At 42.9% G+C, this 24,484-nt stretch overlaps 1 protein-coding gene and 1 long non-coding RNA gene across 4 annotated transcripts in view; one reads left to right on the forward strand and one right to left on the reverse strand.

The window, feature by feature from the left end:
- The window catches only part of LOC116663169, a 40,230-nt gene extending 18,259 nt beyond the window's left edge, over positions 1-21,971 (forward strand). The window contains exons 2-3 of the long non-coding RNA XR_004319292.1: positions 10,771-10,870; positions 21,226-21,971. This is a non-coding gene — a long non-coding RNA (uncharacterized LOC116663169). The remainder of the gene's footprint in view (positions 1-10,770; positions 10,871-21,225) is intronic.
- The window catches only part of GNAQ (G protein subunit alpha q), a 261,133-nt gene continuing 239,294 nt past the window's right edge, over positions 2,646-24,484 (reverse strand). For 2 of the 3 annotated variants that reach the window (XM_032477887.1, XM_032477888.1), the window contains exons 6-7: positions 11,998-12,151; positions 2,646-6,897 (exon numbers count right to left, since the gene is read on the reverse strand). In XM_032477887.1, the coding sequence (XP_032333778.1) occupies positions 6,707-6,897; positions 11,998-12,151 (345 nt within the window). In that variant the 3' untranslated portion in view covers positions 2,646-6,706. The remainder of the gene's footprint in view (positions 6,898-11,997; positions 12,152-24,484) is intronic. The other variant, XM_032477886.1, reaches the window with a different exon arrangement.

Genomic DNA, 24,484 nt, shown 5'->3' on the forward strand with positions numbered 1-24,484 from the left:
TTGTTGTGCAGGGACCTGGGAGGCTCCCTTAAGATAGATACTAGATCAGTACCTGGAAATAGTTGGAGCCAAGGCACTGGAACAAAGATGCAATGGTAGTGCATAGACAACTTAAAACAAAAGGAAACCAACCAAACAGAAACCCATCCTCAATCACCACCTTCCACTCTCCAACCCTGATCGAAATTTCAGTAAAAGCTTTAAATATGGAGTAGCGGATGGACATGGAAATGACTCCAAATTAGGTAACAGAGAGAAAAACAAGACACTGGCTAATTGACCATCAGACGTTGCTCTGTATACGTGATCAAACGAACCACTGTTGTTTCTTGGTGTCATGTCACTTGCACATTTTGCTCTGGTTTAATTGGTTTCTCAAGAGACAGCCCTCTGGCTCTCACATCCGAAAAATGGGAGGAGGCTCGGAAGAGAAAGAGCAAGGCAGGGCAGCTTTCAAACCAACTACTCTCACTGCTCAGAAGGATAGGACAGAAAAAAGTCTGGCTAGGCAGCCTTGCTCTCTGAGTTGAAAGGCCAAGTTTAAGTATTTGGCTCAAACAATGTTCAGCAAGTTCCTGCCATTTTTTCTGTGGGCAAAGGGTCTTTAAGACGATGGTGCAGATGGACCAAGAACAGGTCCTGGTGGGGTCGAGCCCTAGTCAGAGGCTGTGCTGATTTATCACTCCAAGCCTGGACTAAGTCACAGTGCCCAGGCACACTCTACCCTTTGCCACAAGACCCAGGAAGAAGGGACACCACCGGCTGGAAATGTTCTCTAAACCATGCAAGGGCAGGCAAGCCTTACACCAAAGGCTTGTAAGTAAAAATAACACTTCGTTCTCTGAAGTATATGGATAGGAACTGCATCCTGAAAGACACAATGCCATAAGCAAGGGCTGGGCTGCCAGTTAGAAAGACCTGATCCCAAGCGGCAGGAACAGGTCTTGCTTCTGTGATGGTTTCAAATTCCGACCTAAGCCCCAGTTTTCTGGGCAAACACTTGTCTCCATTACCCCAACTTCGCAAACTTGCTAGAAAAAGAACAGTTACTTCTTTAGCTGATCTCAAAGTCTTCGAGGGGTGTTTCTAAAAGTCACAGACGTTAAGGACACCTACAGCAGGTCCTTTGTCCCACAGGGAGTGGACCGCTCACTCCCACCACTGAGGCAGGAAGCTCCGAGCCAAGCGTCCACTGGTGGTGAGGACGTGTGGCTCCCTGGAAGTCTTTACTGAGCAGCTATTTAAACCTGTTTTTACAGGTGCTTGCAACCTATATTAGGGCAAGGTTTTTTTTTCTTAAGACAAATTTGATAAATATTATCAATATGAATATATCCACTAAAGAAGACTGAAATTTCTGATTATATACAGAAAGGAGATGATTTTTTTTTCTTTTTTGGTTTGTTTATAAACTACTGAACCTGTCTACCTTGGGAAATGCACATGCAGTATAAAGCGTTTTGAAGAAAGACAGACTTAGCCCATACTCCTTATAATAATACTAAAAAAATACTCTGGGAGAGGCTTAGGCAACTTCAAGAGAAGGAAAACTCAAGAATGAAGAATACTGTAGTACAAACTTATGGCCAAAAATACTGTATTTTTAACCAGCAAGATCATTGGGGCATTATTATACAACATTAGGTGTTTTTTTTGCAAAACTAGTTCCCATCCCCAAACAATAGACAATACATGCATTTGAATGACATTTTAAGAACAGTAAATATGATTCTTTTAAATACTGCAAGTTAAAAATGTTTTCTGACAAAACTCCCTAAATACATAGGTCTAGTAAGGGTTTCCAACATGATGACAGGTGAGGAATCCAGCAAGTTGCATTTAGAGAATTCTTTGAGGAAAAGAAATCCACCAAACACATGTGTTTCAGTCAAAGTAACCTGAACAAAGTTACAGAGTAATTTTCCATCTTTCTTTTCTAAACTTAAAAATATTCTACTGAAGAATATCTTCCTCCCTGTTGTTTTCCATCTACCAAAGCTTATCTGAAAGTCAGAATTCCTTTACCCAAGTGAGATCCAATTGTACCCAATAGATATTTTCATAACATGTAAATGTCATTTACTATTGGGTTGGAATCATACGGGGAAATGGAGGATACACGATAGATAAGGGAGGTAAGAAGGAAATTAATATTTGAGCACCTACTGTGTACTAGATGTGTATGCATACTTTGAACAGATGATTCTAGAGCCAAGAGGGTTACTGAAGGGCACTGGTAGTTGGGAAGACAGCAGAAAATGATTTGTTACACTGTGAGAAAAACAAATGACAAGTTGAGACTTTGTATTAAGTATCTACTGAACAGCAGGTGTCTGGCTCCGAAAATCTCTAGCTAATCATATACAACTAAGCCATTTCTTATCCTAATTTGATGGAATCAAAACGAAATCCCAAAGACAGTTACCAGGACAGATCTATTAACGCTACATATGATGGAAATATGTGGAGACAGATAAATATACAATATTAACTCGTTTTAATTTTTGTGTGTGTTTCTAACCAAAGGTCGGTCTTTGGAAGAAAATCTGTACACCAAGCACACCTTATCTGTGTCAATTGAGATGTTGTCAATTACCGAGTAAGTGGTTTTAAACCCTTATTTAATTTTAAGAAGAGCAGCAATATACGTTACAATAGTTGGGTACACTTTATTTTCATATGGGTTAACATTCTGCTGTATTTCATTTCATTCGTCCTTTTTGAGAAACTGAAAACAAAGGGAAACGGTAATTTGAAGATTATTTCCAACTAGTATCTGAGTCTTGCAGTATCTCATTATGCAGCCCTTTCTTCCCATTATTTTTATATATTTTTTGCAAATAGTCATTTTTGACCCATATCCAGCATAAATAGCTTTTCACCGATTCCTAACTTAAGACAACTAAAATTTACAATCATGTGGCAGTATAAATTTTAAGATTACAGTTCGTACACCTTGACAATCAAGATAGTCTGAAGTACAAAAAGTAAATTGTCCTTTAGCTGAATTACCTTTTTAAAATATTAGACCCGTGAGTTACTCTACAAATAAACAAAACAAAACAAGTTTCTGGTGTTTTTCAAATACCTTTTGTAGATATCATCTCCTAGTGAACAACATATGCAGGTTCCTAGAAGATTTCCCCCCAGTCTATTCATGACATTCAGCAGAGCTCTTTATATGAAAATGTATACTTAAAAAGAAACAAACACTTGGAGGGGGATTTCTTTACCTCTGAATGGGTGCGTGATTTCCCTTTGTTTCAGATATGAGGCACAAACTTCTGAATTTAAGCTCTGTAAGGCATAGTACAAACCTCCAATTTACAAATAAGGGCTTCTCTGTGGGTTGGAACTGCCATGTCACGCAAAAAGGGAAAAAAAATCTGTAAACCGGTACACTGCAATGTGTTAAGTGAGTCATGAAACGGCTGCTTGCCTTGGTCAGCGGAAGGAAGGTCTCTGTGTTGTGTGTTTTTGATAAGACGTGCCCAAGTCGCCATGAAACTCGCCACAGGCCTCCGTTCTCTGGAGCGTCACGAGGAGTCCAGCGGCGCGCGCTTAGAAAGCTTGCAATCACGATATAATATAAAGCATGAGTAAGCTTTGTTTTTATACAAAACTGAAAAGAATCCCTTCCCGCCCCTCGCCCCTTCAATAAAACCCCAAACAAAGAAACAAAAAAAGAAAATCCTTCAGCTTCGATTGACTAGTGTGGATACAATTCGGTTTCTCTGCATCACTGCAGCTAGGGTGATCAATTTTTTCCTTTCTCAAGAGAAGGGATCTTGTCATGCACCCTAAGATGAACAGTGAAGCCACAAACCTCAGTTCTGCATAGCAATTCCATCCCAATTTCATGAAGACATAAAACAATCTTTCCCTGTTTTGCTCAGCTGCTTTGAGCTTTGAGATCAGGTTTAATCGACTACATCTACTATAGCTCTATTAAATAGAATATCTTGATTCCCTAAAACTGTAACACTTATGATCTTGTGATGAGGTTTTTTTTCTATACACACTGTAGGCCTTCGAATGTCATTGTTTCCTTTTTTTTTTTTTCCTTTTTTTCCTTTTTCCTTTTTTTTTTCTCTTTTTTTTTTTTTTTTTTTTTTTTTTTTTTGCTGCACCAAATTTGATTGCCCTTTCAGGCAAGCAGTGGTCTCTAGCTGTTAAAACATTTCCTTAATGGATCACAATAGCTTCTAAAACTGCCTTTCTAATAAAGGCCATCAGAGAGGTAATACTAAACTGTGCATTTGCCAAATAAGAATATGAATTGTATAAAAGCTCATATTCCAATCCTAGGTCAAATGGCAAAAGTTCTACAAAGTTGGTTTCCATGTTTGTATAAAAGCTCCAACTGATTTTATGTATTTTGCTATGAAATTACCTTTGGGTCTTATTTTCAGTATACCTCTACTCAGGAATGTGCAAATGATTTTATATAGCACGATGCTAGTACCGCTCTGTACGATAGTAAGGTTTTTTTTTTTCTAAATGGAAAAAAAAAATATCCCTAGTCAGAAATAAACTGACAAATTTACATTCTCCTCTCTTAAAAAAGTAAATAAAATAACATTATTCAAAATGTGAATTAGCTATAAGACATACAATACAATTACATAGATACATATCAATACAGCACATTCAATCTGCCAAAAAATTAACGATTACCAAGCCAGTGTGGATGCTGCACTATCGAGAGAGAGATGTATGTACAATGATTAGAGCATTCATAATTGCACTATACCTACAGGCAGTCTGTTTCTTAATTAAATTACAGGTGCTTTCTGAGTAAGGAGAAAAAAAAAAAGTAACCTGTGTAGTTTGAGGCTGGGAGAGTAAAGAATGGGCACATTCCATTACTGTTTAGTAAGTCTGGTACGCATCTGATAAGCCATTAATTTTCTCCCTCTCCTTTGTTGTTCCAAAAGAGTGATTATATGGAAGTTTAGACTCCTGCCAAGTAGTACTGTAGTTAAAATGAGACCAGCATCATGGCCTAATTCTAACTTCCCAGCAGGTTTAACACAATCTTGATTGACTTTCTTAAATCATATTTCAATTCCAGCTGCTTGACAGAAGCTCGTCAGTACATGTGCTGTTATTTTTTGCATTCACTGAAAAATTGCACATACAGAACTCCAGTCTCTCTCCCTCTATGTTCAGTTACATAAATACATGTTCTGTAGAGCACAGAGGTTACTTTTGAGTTTCAGTCCACAAATCTTCCTTAAGTTCAACTCAGCCAGTCATCAGTTGAAGACAATCCCAAAGACGGTAAACTAGCAGTAACTTCAGATTCTGCCAATTAAAGGTGTCAGAGTAATATCAGCAACCAATGTTCATGGCAGACTACTTGACCTTAGAAACAAAGAGAGTGAAACTGGCTTCAAATGAAGTGAGAGAGCAGATTTCAGGGTGTATCACACAGGGGACTTTCCCTTATTGTCGGTTTAGACACTCAACATGGACCGTGGACACTAAACAATGTGATTTTAAGGGCAAAGAAGACGATGGACCATGAAAATCAAGTGTGTAGTGACCAATTATTTGGCAGTTGGTGTTTCGGGTTCACTCTCAGTCAAACACGTTAGGCTTCACAGTCTTACTCTCTTACATTTTAAGATACTGGCTTTTCTCTTTTACGTTCTCTCTCTTTTTTGTTAAAACAAAAAGCCAGCTTTGGCGATACATACCCATAATGAAAGTCATTATAAAATTGTGGCCCAAATGCTAAGGAAAAAAAGGAGGAAAAATTTGAACTGAGGGGGAAAAAAATTAAGAGCAACCTATGAAAAGGTTCTGGGTAGCAGCCATTAGGGTCATGTAGTGTCTGTTAGCATATATATATATATTTTTTGGCATCTGAGATTTGAAGAATAGAGGGTAGGGGAAAAAAGTCAAGGAAAGGATGGAGGACAATGGCACATGGCGTTTGATAAGAAAGAACTCCTTCTGTGTGTCTCTGTCCTTGCCATGCTCTGACTTCTGTATGGTTCACTGAGCAACCAAGCTATGGTTGAAGGTAGGAAAAAAAAAAAGACACAACCATTAGATGGGTATCCACCGTCCCAGCCCACAGTGAGGCAAGACAATATTTATATATATTTAAAAAAAAAAACCTCTATATGTGTATCCAGAGCAATACATTTAAAACAATAGTATTAATACTTAGAATCCTTCAGCAGAAACTACAAACTGTTAAATTAAGCTGATGTTGATGGCTTAAATTGAATAACATTAACCTGACTGTATCATTCAAGAGAAAAACTTGACCAAGAATGGTACTAGGATAAAGGCCATTGTAATGTGGGAAAAATCAGGAGGAAGGGATGGGTTAGGACAAGGAAAATCAGCTTCATTTTTGCTCAATAGAAAAGAAAGAGAGAGAGAGAGAGAGAGAAATCTTATCTTTGTGAGTGCATGACTGAGAAGTGAAAATACACTGAGTCACAAGATTTTGCCTAAAAAAAAGAGAGAGAGGAAATGTGCTGGGACTGTACTTCAGCATCCTGTTTTTCCTCTGAATAGTTTAAATAAAATCATAATATTTACTACAAACTCTGTGGACACGCTCACACAGAGTCCAGGACGGCAATAAATTAGTATTATGCAAATTGTTTCCCACAGAAATACAGTCCCTCTTGTACAGCTTCAACAGCCCACCAGGGGAGGGAAGGGCGGAGTCGAGGAGGCACCATTAGACCAGATTGTACTCCTTCAGGTTCAACTGGAGGATGGTGTCCTTGACGGCGGCAAAGACAAAGCGGATGTTCTCGGTGTCTGTGGCGCATGTGAAGTGGGAGTAGATAATTTTGTCACTGTCTGGGTTCAGGTCCACGAACATCTTCAGGATGAATTCTCGAGCTGCCTGGGCATCTCGCTGGGGTCCTGTTGGCCAAGGGAGGAGAGGGGCGCTTGTCAGCTGATCTGTTAATGCATCTGCTCACTGGATGCTCACGGGTGCTCGTGAGGCCCTCCGCACTGCAGACTGGGCCCGTGGTCATCACCCCCCCACACCACCGTGTGTAACTGCTCGTCCTCGTCACTGTACCTGCCCAGCCAGCCACAAAACGTGATGAGGTGAAAATGGGCAGACAGCCTGAAGACCAGGCTAAGTTTAGCTCTGATCCTTCAGGTGACAGGAGCCACTGTAGGGTCTTCAGCAGGGGTGTGATTAGCTTACTTCGGTTGGACTGAGTTAACTCTGCTGGTTTCGGCAGCCTAGTGATCGGGCACACAGATATAACTGCCCCAGGCCCTCTTGTCAATCTGACCCCCGACCCCGGCTGCCCCTACTCCGTTATAAATCATTTTACGTTCTCCAAACTGAAATCTCTCTCGGAATAGAATGCCTGCTCCTTAAGGTCGGGTCTGTCTACAGCTGTCCTCTGCAGCCTCACTTCTGGTGCTTCTGAGCACAGCACATTTATGTGGTATTCAATTCATTATGTGTGATGATTTAAAAAGTTGCTTTACATTTTCTTGCATTTATCCAGGCTCTCTTCTGGGCCAAGGGCTGGCCTAGATGTTTTAAAAAAGGATTGTGATATATTGATCAAGATATATTAATAATTTTGCAACAGATTCTTAGTGATGACACCAAAATCACAGGCAACAAAAGAAAAGTCAGATCAACTGGACTTAATTTTGATGAAGTACTTCTGTACACCAAAGGATATTATCAAGAAGGTAAAAAGACAACCTACAGAATGGGAGAAAATATCTACAAATCACATAGCTGATCGGGGTAGATGTCCAGACTATACAGAGAACTCCTGCAACTCAACAACAGACAGACAGACAACCTGATTAGAAGATGGGCAAAGGACTTGAACAGACATTTCTCCAAAGAAGATACACAAATGGCTAGTAAGTACATGAAAAGATGCTCAACATCACTAATCATTAGGAAATACAAATCAAAGTCACAATAAGATACCATTTCACATCTACTAAAATGGTTATAATCAAAAAAGTGGAGAATAACAAGTGTTAGCAAGGATGTGGAGAAATCTGAACTCTTGTACATTTGTTGTGGGAATGTAAAGTGGGAAACAATTTAGCGGTACCTCAAAGCTAAACACAGAATTACATAGGAGCCAGCAATTCTATTCCTAAGTACACACCCAAAAGAATTCAAAGTGGAGACTCCAACCGATACTTGTACACGAATTTTCACTGCTACATTATTTGCAACAGCCAAAAAAAAAAAAAAGGTGTAAACAACATAAGGATCCATCAACAGAGGAATGGATAAACAAAAGGTAGTATATACATACAAGGGAATACTATTCAGCGGTGAAAATGAAGTTCTGATAGGATGTTTTCAAGGTTCATACATATGTGGCATCTATCAATTCAAAGAAGCCAGACACAAAACAACCAATATTGTCTGATTCGGCCTCTATGAAGTACCTAGAATAGGCACATTCATAGAGACAGAAAGTAGATTAGTGGTTACCAGGGGCTCGGAGGAGGGGGAACTAGGGAGCTGTTACTTAATGGTCACAGAATTTGGGGTGATAAAGTGTTAGGAACAGCGATGGCTGCACAGTATATGAATGTAACTAATGTCACTGAGGTGCATGTTTAAAGGTGGTTAAAATGGCAAATTTTATGTAACGTATTTTACCACAGTTTAAAAAAATTAACGTAATATACCAAAAGGCATTGAACTCTGCTTTAAATGGGTGAATTATATATGGTATGTGAATTACATCTCAACAGAGCTGTTTTAAAAACTTAATAGATCCTGATCAATGTATTAATTTAAAACTTTGGGTTGTAAATTAAAAGCAACATGAAAACACCACAACCTGTCGAGGACTGAGCACCTTTCTTGTGTCCATCTTGGTGGTGGTATACGTCTGCATGTCTCCCATTTTTTCCCATTTTTTCCCGTTAGTTCTATACCAAAGGAGGTCACGTGCTGTAACCTCCACCTTCTCCTCTCTCAGGAGACCCTCGGGATCCATGGTTCAGATTTTTTTCTATCAATATTGTTATCTAGTTTGCGATAAGGAAATTTTTGAAAACTCTACGGAGGGCCTACAAATTCTAACAAAATGCAGGCGAGTTTCAGATGGCCAGCTTGAAAACTTTTCAAACTGACCTTATTGCAAAAAAGCGCATATCCAACATTGCCAGGAGTGGGGAGCAAAGAGCCACGAAAACAGATCATTCTCATTTGTACAGTTTACAAAAGAATGTATGAATTTTTTGACTTAAGAGCCCAGAACTGAAATTTTTGTCAGTGACTAATAAGGCTGACACCCTAGTGAAAAAAAAAGTGCTAATAATTACAAATATGTAACATATATAATTATTTAATATCCTAGCTTATTGAATGTACTATTGCTAACTTACTAATTCCATAGCAGTAATAAAAAAATATTTGAAACCAAGACTGATAAGATTGTTAGAACTGGTAAAGTCTCTTATTTCATAGAAGAATGCGCTGTTTCTGGCCTGTGAGTGAAATTCCATTTGATTTTGTACTTAACCTTTTTGAGAAAGAGAGGTCTACATTTTCTCTCTCTTTTTACTGTAAACTGTATCAGAACAAGACTTAAGTTCCCCGAAGAGCCCTCAGAGTCTGTTACATTTTTAAGCATGAATTATGTTACTTGAATAAACATAAACTACAAAGAAATCATTATAGCCCTCATGGCAGGAACAGGATTCCATAAGTCTCTGTGAACAATTCTGCAATTCAAGTCCATGTGGAAATGGTAATTTTCCTTCCTGAAGAGAAATACAGAAATGGCATTCATTACGATAAAGACCTTGTAAGTGCAGAAACGTGGAAGTGTGAAATTTATAATATTATAAACATGTTTATTATAAAAACATGACTGCAGAGTGGGCCTAGAATTTTTTCAGTCTTAGCTCATCTTACAAGGGCTTGAAGTCTCCAGAAATGACAGCTGTGTTTGCTTTATGAATAACAATCAGGGTCTTTTTTCCTTTCCCCATGGCCAACTTGCCCGTGTGCCTTACGTGTACTGCAGTGTGAGACTGACGGTAAAAAACATCTCCACGCTTACAGACGTTCGCAGTGCCACATGTTGGAAGGAAAATGCTCCTGTCGTGGGGTATCTGGGGAAATTACTGGACAAAGGAAATAGGTAAAGAGATGAGGAAAATGCTGCACAGAGAGAAAAACAGTACTCCCAATACTCATCGCAGAAAAAAGTCTTTACTGCAGCAAAGCCAGCCCTGGTGGCTGAGCTGTGTGCGCTGCGTCAGCACCTCGGGCCTCGGTGGGGCTGCTCTGCGGGGCGGGCTGTGCTGCCTCTGTCCTGTTGTCCCGTGGGCAAGGGTTTGTTTTGGAAGGAAGTGCAAAGCACAAAGGAAAACGTGCTTGGACAGAGGATGGGGACACACTGCCAACCAACACAGGACCATCTCTGATACTTGACAACATCAGCAACCTTCAGAATCCTGTATGTACCCAGAAGGGAACGTGGAACGTTTCCCTCCCGAGAGCCTGCATTGAACCCAACGCACGCGGGACTGGAAAGATGAGCACAACTCCATCCTTGATGGGTCTGTATCTTCGGAAGCGATGAACCCAAACTGAACATTAGTTTTGAAGTAATTACCTTTCGGAGGGAGCTTTCAGAAATACAGAAACACTGCTGAGCTGACATCCATGCCAGACAGCATATGTCAATAATATAATTTTTAAAAAGAGTCTGTTCTCTTGTCACTACACCTCCGTAATCGGGGCTTTTGGGTTTGTGCTCTTCTCTGTGCCAGGTCCTCTGCTGAGAGACTGACACACGGGATTCCACTCAATTCTGCTTTGCTTGGGAAGAAACCGGGTGGCTGAATAAACCTGTCCAGGGCACCACTGCTGGTAAGTGGCAGAGCGGGAACTTGGTGACATTCAAAGCCTGTCCTCTGCCCTACTCGTCATCTAGATCTGGGTTTGGCAAACTTTCCCTGTTAAGGACCGGAGGAAATATTTTAGGCTTTGTGATCTCTGCCACGACTACTCAGTTCTGCGGCTGCAGCACAGAAGTAGCTGGACAGTATATAAAGGAGTGGGTGTGTGGCTGTTTCAATAAAACTTTATTTATAAAGAGGCAGCAGGCTTGCCACTCCTAATCTAGACTCAAGTATGTGCCGGAGAGGTGTGTGTATCCGGCACCTCAGTTCTTACAGGGCAGTGACTGTGACTCGTTCACCGTTTTAGAGCAGCAGGTGGTGGTTGCCAATGTGTCAAGTATTTCTCAGAAGGTGTTTGGTGTCATGTCCAGTGGTTCAGGATTTGCATCTAGCCGAGGAGGCGAGATTTGTTTATAAAAAGGAAGAAAATGATGCAAAGCCAGGTGAGAGCCGAAGTGGGTGCTATAGGTTCTAAGTGCTTCAGAGAGAGCTTAAAGGATGGGTGCCACCCTGAAGGGTGACGAGACTTCACTGGGCCGTGAAGCACCCCCCAATGTAAATATTTCTCGAACATTCACTAGGCGTTAGGCACCACGCTAAAATGTCACACGTGTTAGCCATTACAGTCAGCAAAACGTAAGTTTGGTCCTAAAGTCTACAGAAATTAAGTGACTTGATCATGGTTCTACAAGCAGGAAATATCAGAACTGGGATTTGAATCTGCGTAGATCGACTTCATACTGTGGGCTCCTGACCACACAATTCTGCTCTCCCTCCAGAGAGAGACAGAGACAGACAGACTGTTACCAAATGAAAGGGAAAGAAAGAAGGAACTAGAATGGTTGATACTCAGTTAGTCAAAACTATGGGACTGCTCCCTCCTCTGATACAGCAAAAGAAAACTCTGTTTTGAAATACATTTAACTCTCAGTATTTTAGGGAATGAAACATTTCAGATCGTACTCCACCCATCACAACACGTGGGCTTCTGAGGGCGCAGGCAGCGGCCGTGCGCAGCAAGGCGGCTGCTCTGGCCCTGGTCGCGGGGGAAGGATGTGTCCCCAGCTACTGGCCGGTGGAGGAGGGCTCACTTACCATCATACTCTGGGAAGTAGTCAACGAGGTGGGAATACATAATTTTCTCCTCTAGAAGATCTTTCTTGTTTAAGAACAGAATAACCGAGGAGTTCTGGAACCAGGGATACGTGATAATTGTTCTAAAGAGTGCTTTGCTTTCCTCCATTCGGTTCTGGAAAAAAAAAACACCAGAAAATTGAGGCATGAATTACACGATTACTCAGTCTGTGAACTGTTTGTTTTGTACATCCAACCCCTCTTTGGTCTGCATTTAGTTTTTGTGGCCTTGGGCTGGGCGGTAGCAGCTTTTATCAGGATTTACATGCAAAAGCCTCCACGGCCCTTTAAATTAGGCCAACTCTCAGGTTGACAAGTAGAAGAGAATAATAGTAATATTCACTGAAATAACTCAACGTTGAAAGAGAATAAGCAAAGCCTAGAGAACCCTGTTGTATCTGGCACACTGTCAGTGTCCGCCAAAAATCACTCATTCATGGTCAAAGTCTTCAGATCTGAATTAAGAACTAAGTACCAGGCTTCATCTTGCATTTCCTAAGCTGTGTGTACTTGGGGCTTCATCATTGGCTGCTTCATAACAATCAAAACAAAGTTACTTAATTCATTGCCCAAAGTGCATCTATATTTTTAGAATGATTACTACTTACTATATAAATATGTATCCCCTGATAAGAAAACACATGGAAATATATTTTTGATTCACACATTTCCTACTTATCAGAACACACTTGCTCCCTAGGTTTCACTGTAATTCTCCTACAGAATTGTGGCCATAGACATGGTAATTACCTGGAGATACAAATGTAGTATTTCTCACCACCCTCAGCATTTGTAAGAAAGTGTTCTCACCTAAAGCTGTCTATCAAGCCAGCTTTGGTAACAGAAAACCTCAATGGATTCTCAAGGAATTAGTCAGCCTGCTCTTACAAATGAAGATACTAATCAGTTACTCCTGACTCAAGTATCTCCTCTTAAAAAGAACGCAGTCACCAGCCCAAAGCTAGACCACCTCCTAGCTTAGACCTAGTCTCTTCACCAGCTTGTCTGCCTACAGACACACTCGCTTCTAAATCACCCCCATTCTTGGGTCACAGACAAAGGCAGTGGATTTGGAGAATCCTCCTCTCCCTGGTGCAGGGGCACACTTCTTCCTGGACAAACATGCACTTTCTGACCCCCGACTTAGTTCTTAGTTATGACCAAGTCTCAGGCAATGGAAAAGCCTGCCTGGGATTGAGCCCATCTCCACTGCTAACAGGTGGCTCAGTGGCTTAAGTCAGAGCATCCTAGTCTCCTGGCACCTGGGCTGATTCAGGGCTGGACTTCGAATCCAGGCCCCTGTCACTCAGAATACCCCTTCCCTGGCATACAGGCATCTGTGTAGCCAAGCAGCTCAACAGGTCCAATTAACCCCAGGATTTCTGCCGGGAGCTGTGGAACAGAGAACCCCGCTTTCACAAAGAATGTGGAATAGGAATCGTGTAGCCTCAGAAATTTCTAGCAACCATCCCGAAACAGAGAAAAATGAGCCAGGTCCTCCTTACTGGGTTTTAACTCCTAGGTCACAAAACCTGAGCTTGGTTTTGCCTCTGGATTTTTTGGTAACATCAACCAATTAAGTACCCTTTAGTTTTTAAAGCTAGTTTGAACTGTTTTTCTGGTTCTTACTATATGCAAAATACTTCTGACCGATAGACTTGGATCCACCCACTGCCACATGTCTGAAAGGAACTGAATGAATGAGGTTTGAAGGATAAGCATGAAGCCTAGGGGTTCAAGCTGTTAACATGTTCTGCTCAGACCCTGCCTTCCTGACGCAGAATGCCCCAGGTTTCATGGCACAGCACTACCAAGGCTAAGCGCGCTCCCCTTTGTCTCCCTGTGACTGCTGTTCCAGGAAGCCTCCAGGTAGCAGAGCTCACCGAGCACAATTTTCTAGGTCCTGAATATGTCTTGCTCTCTTCTCTCAAGTGTGTCAATTCACATCAAGTTAAGAAGGCTGGCTTTTCAAAAGGAGATCTTTGCCGAATCAGGTAAAGCCGCCCATCACCAATGTCTTTGACCTTCACACTTTGTGCCTACCGCTGCTCAGATAATTAAATACCCAAGAAATGTGGGACTGATGGAGCGAAAGGTTACTTCATGGCTCAAGGGACAGCACTGACTTCACCACATACACGTCTCTTTTACAGAAATGACCACACAGTCTTTATACTATTTTTACTATCTACGTGTCTTTTACTGGTTATCATCAGTGGTAAAATTTTTAAGTCTGGAAACAATATTCACTGAGAAATGACGTCTCATGGCCTGAGATTTTATAGGTTGAAAATTTTAGGACAGAAGAAAGGCAAAGGCCCTAAGAAGAACTGAAAGAATTAAAGGATTGAAAGAAGTTTAATTAGATAGTGAAATCCCTGATGGGAGAGTCAACATTATTTTCTTACAGCTAGAGAAATTCTAGAAAGTCACACTGTGGTCTTCAGCCACCTTGGCCTCAACCAGGGAGTCTCCGTTAGAAAGGCTGACCGCTGAAATCAGCATTCCCCAGGAGGAGCAGGATGGGCTCCCAAGGGCCTCCCCAGTTAGGCCTTTTCTGGTTGGAGTCCTTCCAGGGTAAGTGGCTAGACCCTGGGTGGAGACAGGAAAAGGGAAAGTGGTCCTGACTTTTGAATTAATGCAAAAGGAGGTGCCTGAGGAAGTTTCAAGTCATGTCAGGAGCCCCCAAGCTCCAGATGGGGTTCTCCAAGGAAAGGCCCTCGTGCAGCCTCTAGGACCACAGCCAGGAGGGTGGACCGAGCCCAGCCTGGGGACTAGAGATGCCTTGTGAAGGTGGCTGTCCCTCTGTGCCCAGTGCTGCTGCACTTGGGGTCACTGTGGAGGCAGGCCCGCTGACTGGCCTGGTCCCGCTGACTCTCTGCCCGTGTCTGCAGTTGCCGGCTGCTCGAGGCTGGGTCCCCAGCTGCCATGTGCGGTGTGGCCTGGGCCCGAGCTGTTCCTCCAGGGGAAAGCTCAAGAGCAACGAAGTGGGCAGCTGGCCTGCAGCGTCAGCGTCCCCAGCCTTCTGCTAGGTCCGCCGAACTCCGTCTTAGAGCCTGAGCCCAGGAATTTGCATTTTAGCAAGCCCTCCAGGGCCTTCTGATGCGGGCTTCACTTTGCAAAGCACTGTGCTGGGGTGGGCTTCTCCAAATTCACGTGTGCTCTGAATCACCTGTGGGCGAAGATTCAGACTCAGCTTAGGATGGGGCCCAGGAGCCCGCCCTTCTCACCGGCTCCCAGGTGAGGCTGCGGCTGCGGACTCACAGTGCACACTTGGCCCAGGAAGATGCAGAAAGCTTGCTAACCAGGGATGACAATTCGAAAAGTGACGATCCATCCCATTTTCGTGATGGGAAGCGCCAGTCACGCATCCAGCTGAGTGCCTGAGTTGTGTGATGAAATCTAACCCCAGGCCAGCTTCATGCTTTTTGTTTTTCCCCATTAAGACAGGATTCTTACTTGATGCCATAGAAGTTTTTCACTCGACACTGAGAATTCCTAATGCCTTTTTTCACCCCCATGGGGGAATATTTACAAACCGATATGCTCCCTATCAGAGCCCCCGGACTGAATCCTAAATGGACTAAATGAGATTTTCACGATGCCTCAAGGTGGCAGGCGGCACAGGGCGGTTGGCATATGATGCACTCTGCTCAGCAAACGCTGGGATCTATGGGGGAACAGCAGGTCCCCAGGGACTCGGTGGCAATTGCTCTTTAGTAATTCTCTAGGGCCTGGAGTTGCAAGTAAGAAAACAAAACGGCAATGTATGCGACATGCGTATGACTAATAAAAACGCTGAGGGCTTGTTTGCTCACCTCTGAAGACAGGTTTAAAGGTAGTCTGGGGGTCGGTGCTAATCTCACGCTCCTCCTCTTGAGGGAAAACTAGCTGACTTTGAAAGGACATTTGTCAAGGTCTTCCTCTCCTAAATACAGGGCTCCTTGGTAACCAAGTGGGCCGGCTTACGCCCGAGGCCCCAGGAGGGACTTCTTGTCACCTCCCACCTGCCGCTTCTCCTGGATGGAAGCAAGTGTCCTCTCCCAAGGAAGGCACAATGCAGGTGAGGGAGCAGAGACGGGACAGGCCCAGGAGAAGCAGGGCCTGCCTGGGCTCCAGTCCCCCGAGAAATGGGAAGAACAAAGGGCTACAGAGCCTGAGGACGGGCTACCAGTGAGGGAGCAGCGAGCACCAGGGCTGGGATGGTCTCCATGCGGTCACCCTGCCTCAAGTAAACGTGGTCACGGAAATATTCGTCTTGCCCAGACCACACTCGCAATGGACTGAATGTCTGCGCCCCCCTGAAACACTTATGTTGAAATCCTCACCCCAGGTGTGATAGTTTTAAAAGGTAGGGCCGTCAGGAGGTGACTGGGATGGGTGCCGTCATAAAAGAGACATAAAGGAGCTCCCTCAACGCTTCCGCCACATGAGGACATGGCGCGAAGTCGGCCACCTAAGAACCAGGAAGCAGGTGCTCACCAGACCCCGAGGCTGCCTAAGACTTGATCTTGGACTTCCCAGCCTCAGGAACTGTGAGCAATAAATGTCTGCTGTTTATCAGCCACCCAAGCTATGGTGTTTTGTTATGGCAGCCTGGACAGACTGAGACAACACTGATTAGGTGAGTAACTCCTCACATGGGCTGGAACCAGGGAAAAGGTGGAGCCTCAACTGGGAAGCAGCCACCCTGAACCCTGACCCCGGGAGAAGGGGAGGCTCCCTGTTTCCCACTTTGTGAGCCAAATGGTGGGCGTCCTCCCTCCCACGAGCACCAGAAAAGGCCCCGTTCAAACCTTAAGGGTCTTAACACCTCCAATCCTTAACATCTCAAATTGATTCTCAAGATCTCTAATCTCATACAGCTCAACAGCAAACACATAGTCTGATTAAAAAATGGGCAGAGGATCTGAACAGACATTTCCCTGAAGAAGACATAGAGACGGCCAACAGGAACTACAGGAAAAGATGCTCAACATCACTAATCATCAGGGAAACAAAATCAAAATCGTGATGAGGTTATCACTTCATACTTGTTACAATAGCTATTATAATAAGCCAACAAATAACGTGTTGGTGAGGATGTGGAGAAATGGGAACCCCTGTAGACAGCTGGTGGGAATGTAAATTGGTGCAGCCACTGTGGAAACCAGTGTGGAGGGTCCTCAAAAAATTAAAAATAGAACTACTGTATGATCCAGCAATCCCACTTCTGGGTATTTATTTGAAGGAAATAAAAACACTAACTTAAAAAGATATCTACACACTCCTGCAGCATTATTTACACTAGACAAGACATGGAAGGAACCTAAATGTCCATCAATGGATGAATGGATAAAGAAAACTGATATATATAGTTTCTTTATGGAATGGAATATTATTCAGCAATAAAATAGAAAGCCTTGCCATTTGTGACAACTTGGATGAACCTTGAAGGCATTATGCTAAGTGAAGCAAATCAGACAGAGAAAGACAAACATATGATCTCACTTACATGTGGAATCGTTCAAACAAACAAACAAACAGCCCAACATACAGATACAAAGCACAGATGAGGGGGTGGAAGGTGGTTAAAAGGTATAAACTCTTAGTTATAAAATAAATAAGTCCTGGGGATGTAATATAATGTTCAGCACGGTGACTACAGTTAACAAAACTGTATTGTGTATTTAAAAGTTGCCAAGAGAGTAGATCTTAGAAGTTCTCATCATAAGAAAAATCGTAGCTATGTATGGTGATGAATGTTAACTAGACTTATTGCTGTGATCATTTTGTGATATATACAGACACATTTTACAATATATACATCGTTACGTTGTATATCTGAGCTAATATCTTATCATAGCTCAAAAAAATCTCTAATCACCAGAAAATATTGTTTTATGCAATCCCCTGCTAACACATGGTTGACTAACGCTGCCTGCAGGGCAGAGCCCAAGTTCCTCAGTGTGGCGCTTACAGCTCAGCACTGCCTGAGCCCAGTGCACATCTTCAACCTGACCCCTCACCAATGCTCCCTCTCCACATAAAAGGACTCTGTGTCACTATGTCACATAAGCGTGACTACACTTTCTTGACCTGTGGTCTTCAATGCTGTCCTTCTCCAAATTCTTCAAGACCCAGATCGACCTGACTTCCCCCCAAAATCATTCCCCAATCCCCTTTGGACGGGCCCCTCCTCCCACCCACAGCACCTGCTGTCCTGTTCCATGCTGGTGCCCGTCACTCAGCAAACACGTGTTGAGGGTTGGCGAGACGCTGGGAATGACAGTGGGTTGCGAGAGGGCCTGCGTCCTGAGGACGGAGGCAGACAGGAGTGTCATGTGTAGTTACAGGTCCACATGATGGGCCGTTAAGAGTGGTTAAAAAAAAAAAAAAAGGCTGTGGTCACACAAGAAGGAAAGGTTTAACTAGGGAAGACTTAAAAGCAAGGTAATTCTGAGTTGAAGCTTGAGGGATGGAGCGATTACGAGGAGGAAAAGAGAACACACGCAAAGGAGAATTAAAGGCCAGGACCGACGCAAGATCTAGGGAAGTTCTGTACAAAAGAGGTCATGGGGGCTTCTCATCTCTGCAACCTGGACATCAAGTAAGCAGATTCTCCACGTTGAGAATGTGAAGTATTTCCTCCTCATTTGCATCTTACAGTGATGGCTGGGAGGCACAACCACGCTAAGTTCCATGAAGAACACGTGCCCTCCAGTCTAGTCCCTGCCACTCTCGAAATAACCTGTCCGGCGGTCTCGGTGCCGGCTGGTTTCCAGTGCTGGCAGGTAGCAGAGTCCAACAGGAAACCCCATCAGACATCTCAAGTGCAGCTCCCTGAGACGCAATTATTTGCTTTCCTCTTGGCTCACGTGCAAACCTCCCTCCTGTGGAGGAAAAGGCCGGATCCAGTGGACACGGCCCAAGACCCCAACAGGAAGCTGGCTTTCTTCAGGCTATGACTTGGCCCAAATCTCTGCATAAAAAATTACCGGTGGACCTGAAGGGACAATATTTCATACATCTATACGCTTTGCAGCCTTTGCTCGCTGCCAAGTCGGTACTTCCCTCCAGCAAAAGTCAGCATTAAACCAGAGATCTGAACATTCATTTTGGTATCTTTTGCAACGCCTTGTTATTTTGCCAGTAAATACAGGTTCTCACAAAATTCACTTACTTTCTTAGCAAAGAATACAATTTAGACAGAGACCCTTAATTCATTTCCATGATTCAAGTCACCCACCTGCCTGCCTCTCCCAATGGATACTGCTTCCTCTTATCAATGCCTCCATAAACCATGTGGATTTATATTCCCTACAGGATCAGAACGTAGCCTTTACATGTCAAAACCAGACACTTAGAAGCAGACTGCTGAGTCACCAATGAGGGCCTGCTGGTCATCTGCTAGTTGCCCTCCTCTGTCACCTAGGGTGGGATCTGCCCCAGAGAAACTGGGATGCAGCTTCCCAAGGCTCAGAAATGCCCTCTGGTATCAGAGATGCAGACGGTATGAGTGATCCACAAAGTTACTAACTGATGCCAGGAGCTAGTCAGGTGGCTACGAGTCTGTGTTCCCCGAGCTTTCTTCTGAAAAAAGGCCAAAGCCACACACTCAACTTCAGTGAGTGAGGTCCAGAAACACAGACATAGAGTGGTTACAGGAGCATGGCTGTAAACTAATGGATTGTTTAGCAGAAGGGAAAAAATACACATTGTGTCCTGCCTCACAATATTTTAAAATCCGGATTTTCGGGTACAGGTTAAGACATCACACACAACTTTAACGCCTAGTCGCCTGGAGGGCTGCTGCTACATTCTGCACATGACGCAAAACGAGCAGCCAAGGTGTGCCACGCCGGGCGCCATTTTTATTAGCACCGTTTCTGCTTCAGAAATTGATTGCTTCAGGAAGGGAGACGGTCAGGATACAGGATTTTATGCTTGAAGCATTCACACAACACTACACTGTAAACACCACTCGTCACTTTTAATTGCTATGACAAGCTTCACTATTTCTTCTCAGACATAACATTAAATACCTCATAAACTACTTTATTAAAGGTCATTATTTTAAAAGAGCAAGACTAGTTGACTTTAATGTAATGATCCGTGATGATGTAAACTCTATCAGTCATTATCATTTGTGGCTTATCAAATGCTGAACACTGCAAGATTCACATCCTTAACAAGGACTGAGGAATACACTCTGTCAGGGATTTGTTTCATTTACATACATCAACTGGGTAAATAAATGTGACAACTCAAAAGACAGCGACTTCAAAGCCTTATGAAAAAAAATAATTTGCAAGCCTGGCCCACGTCTTTCTTTCCTTCCTGGATTATTTAAGAAAAAGCCTGGAGTATTTGACTTTGTATCTCCAGCAGGATCACGGTGTTATGTGTCCTACCTGATGTCAACACACACACAAAACACATTGTGTGCTGAGGTCCTGTTATGTAGGGGAGGAGGGCGCAGGGAAGGAGCAGGGCTGTGAGCTACCTCGGTTTGAAACATAGCTCTACTTCAAATACTCCTGTGACCTTAGGTGAGAGACCGAACCTCAGTTCCCCACATCTCCTGGGGTTCGGGGGGACAGTGAGATGGTGGGTGCATGGCGCTTTGCCAGCACACAACAGCAGCCGCTATCAGACTTGGCCAAACTACTGTTAGAATCTCTTGGTAAGGCAATCGCTTACCTCAAATCTTTGGCCGAACTGTAAATCCAGTAAAAGTCTTTCTATTCCCTGGAATTGCACGAAGTTAATCCAGATCCATTTGATTTATATAAACCTGGAAAATCATCCAGGTTTCTGCCAATTGCTCACTTAGAAAATGTTTCTTCCTAAGATTCTCCACATGTTAGAGGGAAGCATCATCAAAAATCTCTCGAAATGTTCAATATAATCACACCACCCAAGACAGCTGTTCTCCTGCTCTCTGTACGCCCCCTGCTTGACCAGTCCCTGCTTCACCCACACCCTCCTCCCAGGACTGACCTTCCTACAGAGCCTAATCAGTAAATGCCGACAGTCTGGCCCCACCTCAGCTAGTGACTGTTCTAATCCTGACATCAGAACATCTCCACTATGGCAGTTTATCAAAGGGGCCTCTGGAGAGGGGCATACCCATCTGGTTTCCCTGGTAACCGATAAGCCAACCTGACATCAATTCCACCTGTAACTGGTAACCTCCCTCTTCCCCAGGTAGTGAAGACCGCTGCCCTGTCCCGTCCGCCAGCGGCTGTCCACAGTGGGGTATCGCTCCAGGACCCCTGCACTGCAGACATGTAAGACCCCCATCTACTGAACCACTGATGTCTCTGTCACTCTGGGCTCTTTATTCAGTCCTCAGGCTGGGCAAGTACAGGGCTTGCAGGCCTTTGGGATTCAGCCCAACAACTCTCAGCCCCAGAGCAAACCAAGAAAACAACAGATAACAAATATAAACAGAGCAGCTGGAATGAGAAATAATTAAGGACAGCTCACGAGCCATCCCGCTTCTGCTATCCAAATCAGACAACAGGAACAGAAATAATCAGGATACTAGACTCGGCTGGACAGATATTATTTCCTGCGTAATTTTCTTAGTCTTTGCAAATCTTTGCAAGTGATTATTTGAGATCAGATTTCGCATACTCTCTAGGCTAGCAGTCAGCTCCGGAAGGTTTTAATATTATAATTTCTACCTGTGTATGAATCAGTGTATTCTTCCTGCTCAGGATGTTTAGAGAAGCAAAGAAATACAGCATATTTGCCTGTTACCTCCAGGTCTGAGATTTCCAGCAGAGATGAGGTCACAGAGCAGGCAGGCCCGGGTGCAGGGGACTGGTGTAAACCAGAGTGCGTGGAGAGGAGTGGAGGAGGGAGAGAGGAAGACAGAGACTGGAGGGCCAGGGCCAGGAGAGGAGGTCACCCTCAGCCTGCGGGGAGCAAGAGCCTCAACACGGGTGAGAAGAAACGACGTGGAAGCCCACAGTTTTACGGAACTTACGGAAGACAGGACTATGTCCTTTAATATTTTCTAATATTTTCGTTCAGTCAAGCAACCAAGCAGCAACCTCCTTTCAAAGACTATTTTATAGCACACTGATCTTCCCGCTTACAGTGACCCTCTGCTGCTTGCGTATCCCACTAATGGTATGCTCACACGCCAGTGAGCCCAAGTCTGCTCTCAACTTACATACGGAAATTCCTTCTCTTTTCCCATAACCCTCCTCACTTAATGCAGTTAGGATTCAGACACTTAATGCCTTGAGTAGTCACACCATTGACTTTCCAATTCACTGACCTTCCCTCCATCCACACCTCAAACTGAAAATGGATTTTGCAAACTATACTAGAGCCGTCAGCAAGGAGCAAAGTGTGTCTGAACGTCAGCTTCTTTTGTTTCGCGTGTCCACTTTCTGGCTCTACAACTGATGCATAGGGATCTGGCCAAACTGCTGGAGACTTTGGATAAAGAGAAAGAGGAAATAGGCTGTGGGATGCAGAGGTAAGGGATTAACAAGAAAACAGGTATGGATGATACGACAGAGCCTGGAAACCCTGAACAGCCCGAAGAAGTGCAAGGGAGATTTGCTCTACACAAACCAAACACGTACACATCAGTATATCAGACGGAGCCTGAGCAAGTTCCTGGTGTGTATGCCAAGCAAGTCTGGGGAAAACAGAAGTGAAATGAAATAAACTAAGTAATTTGGTAAAATATCTTCTTTGTTAACTTAAACTGTATGGACGGGCCAAGTTTGGCCCAGAAACAAGCATTTGCCTGATTCTTTGGCCAACACAATACGTACTGGATAAGAGTTTGGTTTGCTTCATGTCCAAAGAAACAAACTCAAGGGCTTGTATGGACCGCGGTTTTGAGCTCTGGTCAGTGGCGTTACCCTTGGCCTGACTCGTCCTTGATCGCACACAAGTTCTTATCATTACCTCTTGGGCTCTAAGCCTTTTCTCTCTTCTTCCTCCAAAGACTGCAGAAGGACCAGACAGTAAGTAAAACGAGAATGAAGATAAAGAATAAGTGTGGCATTGCAGTAAGCAGATAAACTGATCACATGACAAGAAAATTACAAAGAAATTTACAAAAAATGAAGAGAAAGCCAGTAACCTACAGCCGTGAACGTTTTCTCATATGGAAAGATACTCTGAAAATAAGTCCTTTACAAAATGAGCTTGGTGCATTATATTCCTAAGGCTTTTTTTTTTTAAAACAATAATAATCTGTCTTTAGTTAACAGAGTTTATTTTTTCTTTTTAGTCTTATTTTCAGGAACAAGATATGATGAAACTTTTCAGACTCTGACATGTATTTTTAGCTCTATGAATGTTATTATTTATTTTGTATAAAGTTTAATCACATTAATGATAATAACTAACATTTGTTTAGTGTGTATCTACACCAGACATTATTCGAAGCACCTAAGTATGTAAAAAGGGGTTGGCAAACTTTTCTGTAAAGGACCAGACAGTAAGTATTTTAGGCTCTTCAGGACACACTGTCTCTGTTGTAACAACTTAACTCTGGAATGCACTTATAGACGATACTTAAATGCGTGAATGTCGCTGGGTCCCCATAAAACTTTGTTTCAGATGCTGAAATTTAAGTTTCTTAACGATTTTCATGTGTTACAGAATATTACTCCTATTTTGGTTTTTTTCAACCACTTAAAAAATGTAGAAACCAATCTTAGCTTGCAAGCTGTACATTAACAAATGGTCGGCTGGATTTGGCCTGGGGGGCCATAGTTGGCTGCAGAGCAGTACTTAATCCTCACACCGGCTCAAAGCAGAAGGCATTGCTGTGACTCTTATTTTCTAGGTGGGAAGACTAAGGAAAAGCAAGTTAAAGTAACACACCTAGTATGGAGTTCAGTAACTATCATAACTATTTGAATCATTAGCAAATTTGCACATAGATATGTTTTACATTCAATTTATGTTCAGAAAATTTATCACATGTGACAAACCACGTGTATGTGGAAATAAGAGCAAAAATAAGGTTTCCCCCAGATAAATTCACTGTAATATCTTTGAGCCTTAATTTTCTCCCTATTTAGCTTGTCTCTATAATTTTTAGTTAGATACCGAGTTTCTAAATTTATCCCCCTGCCCCACTACCCAGGAAAATGTATCCATTTTTCCCCCCACATCATGGAGGATGAAACATAAGAAAGACACTCAACATTTTAATTCATTTGCTTAATTTTTAGTGTCAGGGCAGTAGATCTGTTTACCCAGATGTTGCACACATGTAAACATGCTTTTCCACATGCTCTAATACCACACATCTGACATTTTTAAACCAATAAAATTATTGTGAAATAGTCCTCATTTGAAGATGGGGATATATTTTCTTATGTTACTTTATGCAGTTAAAAAAATAATTCTACAAACATTCTTAGTTAATAAGACACTCCTAAGAATCTGCATGTGGATCTGCTTTGTCTGCTTTTACTCTGTT

The sequence above is a fragment of the Camelus ferus genome, chromosome 4 (assembly GCF_009834535.1).
Source record: "Camelus ferus isolate YT-003-E chromosome 4, BCGSAC_Cfer_1.0, whole genome shotgun sequence".
NCBI lineage: Eukaryota > Metazoa > Chordata > Mammalia > Artiodactyla > Camelidae > Camelus > Camelus ferus.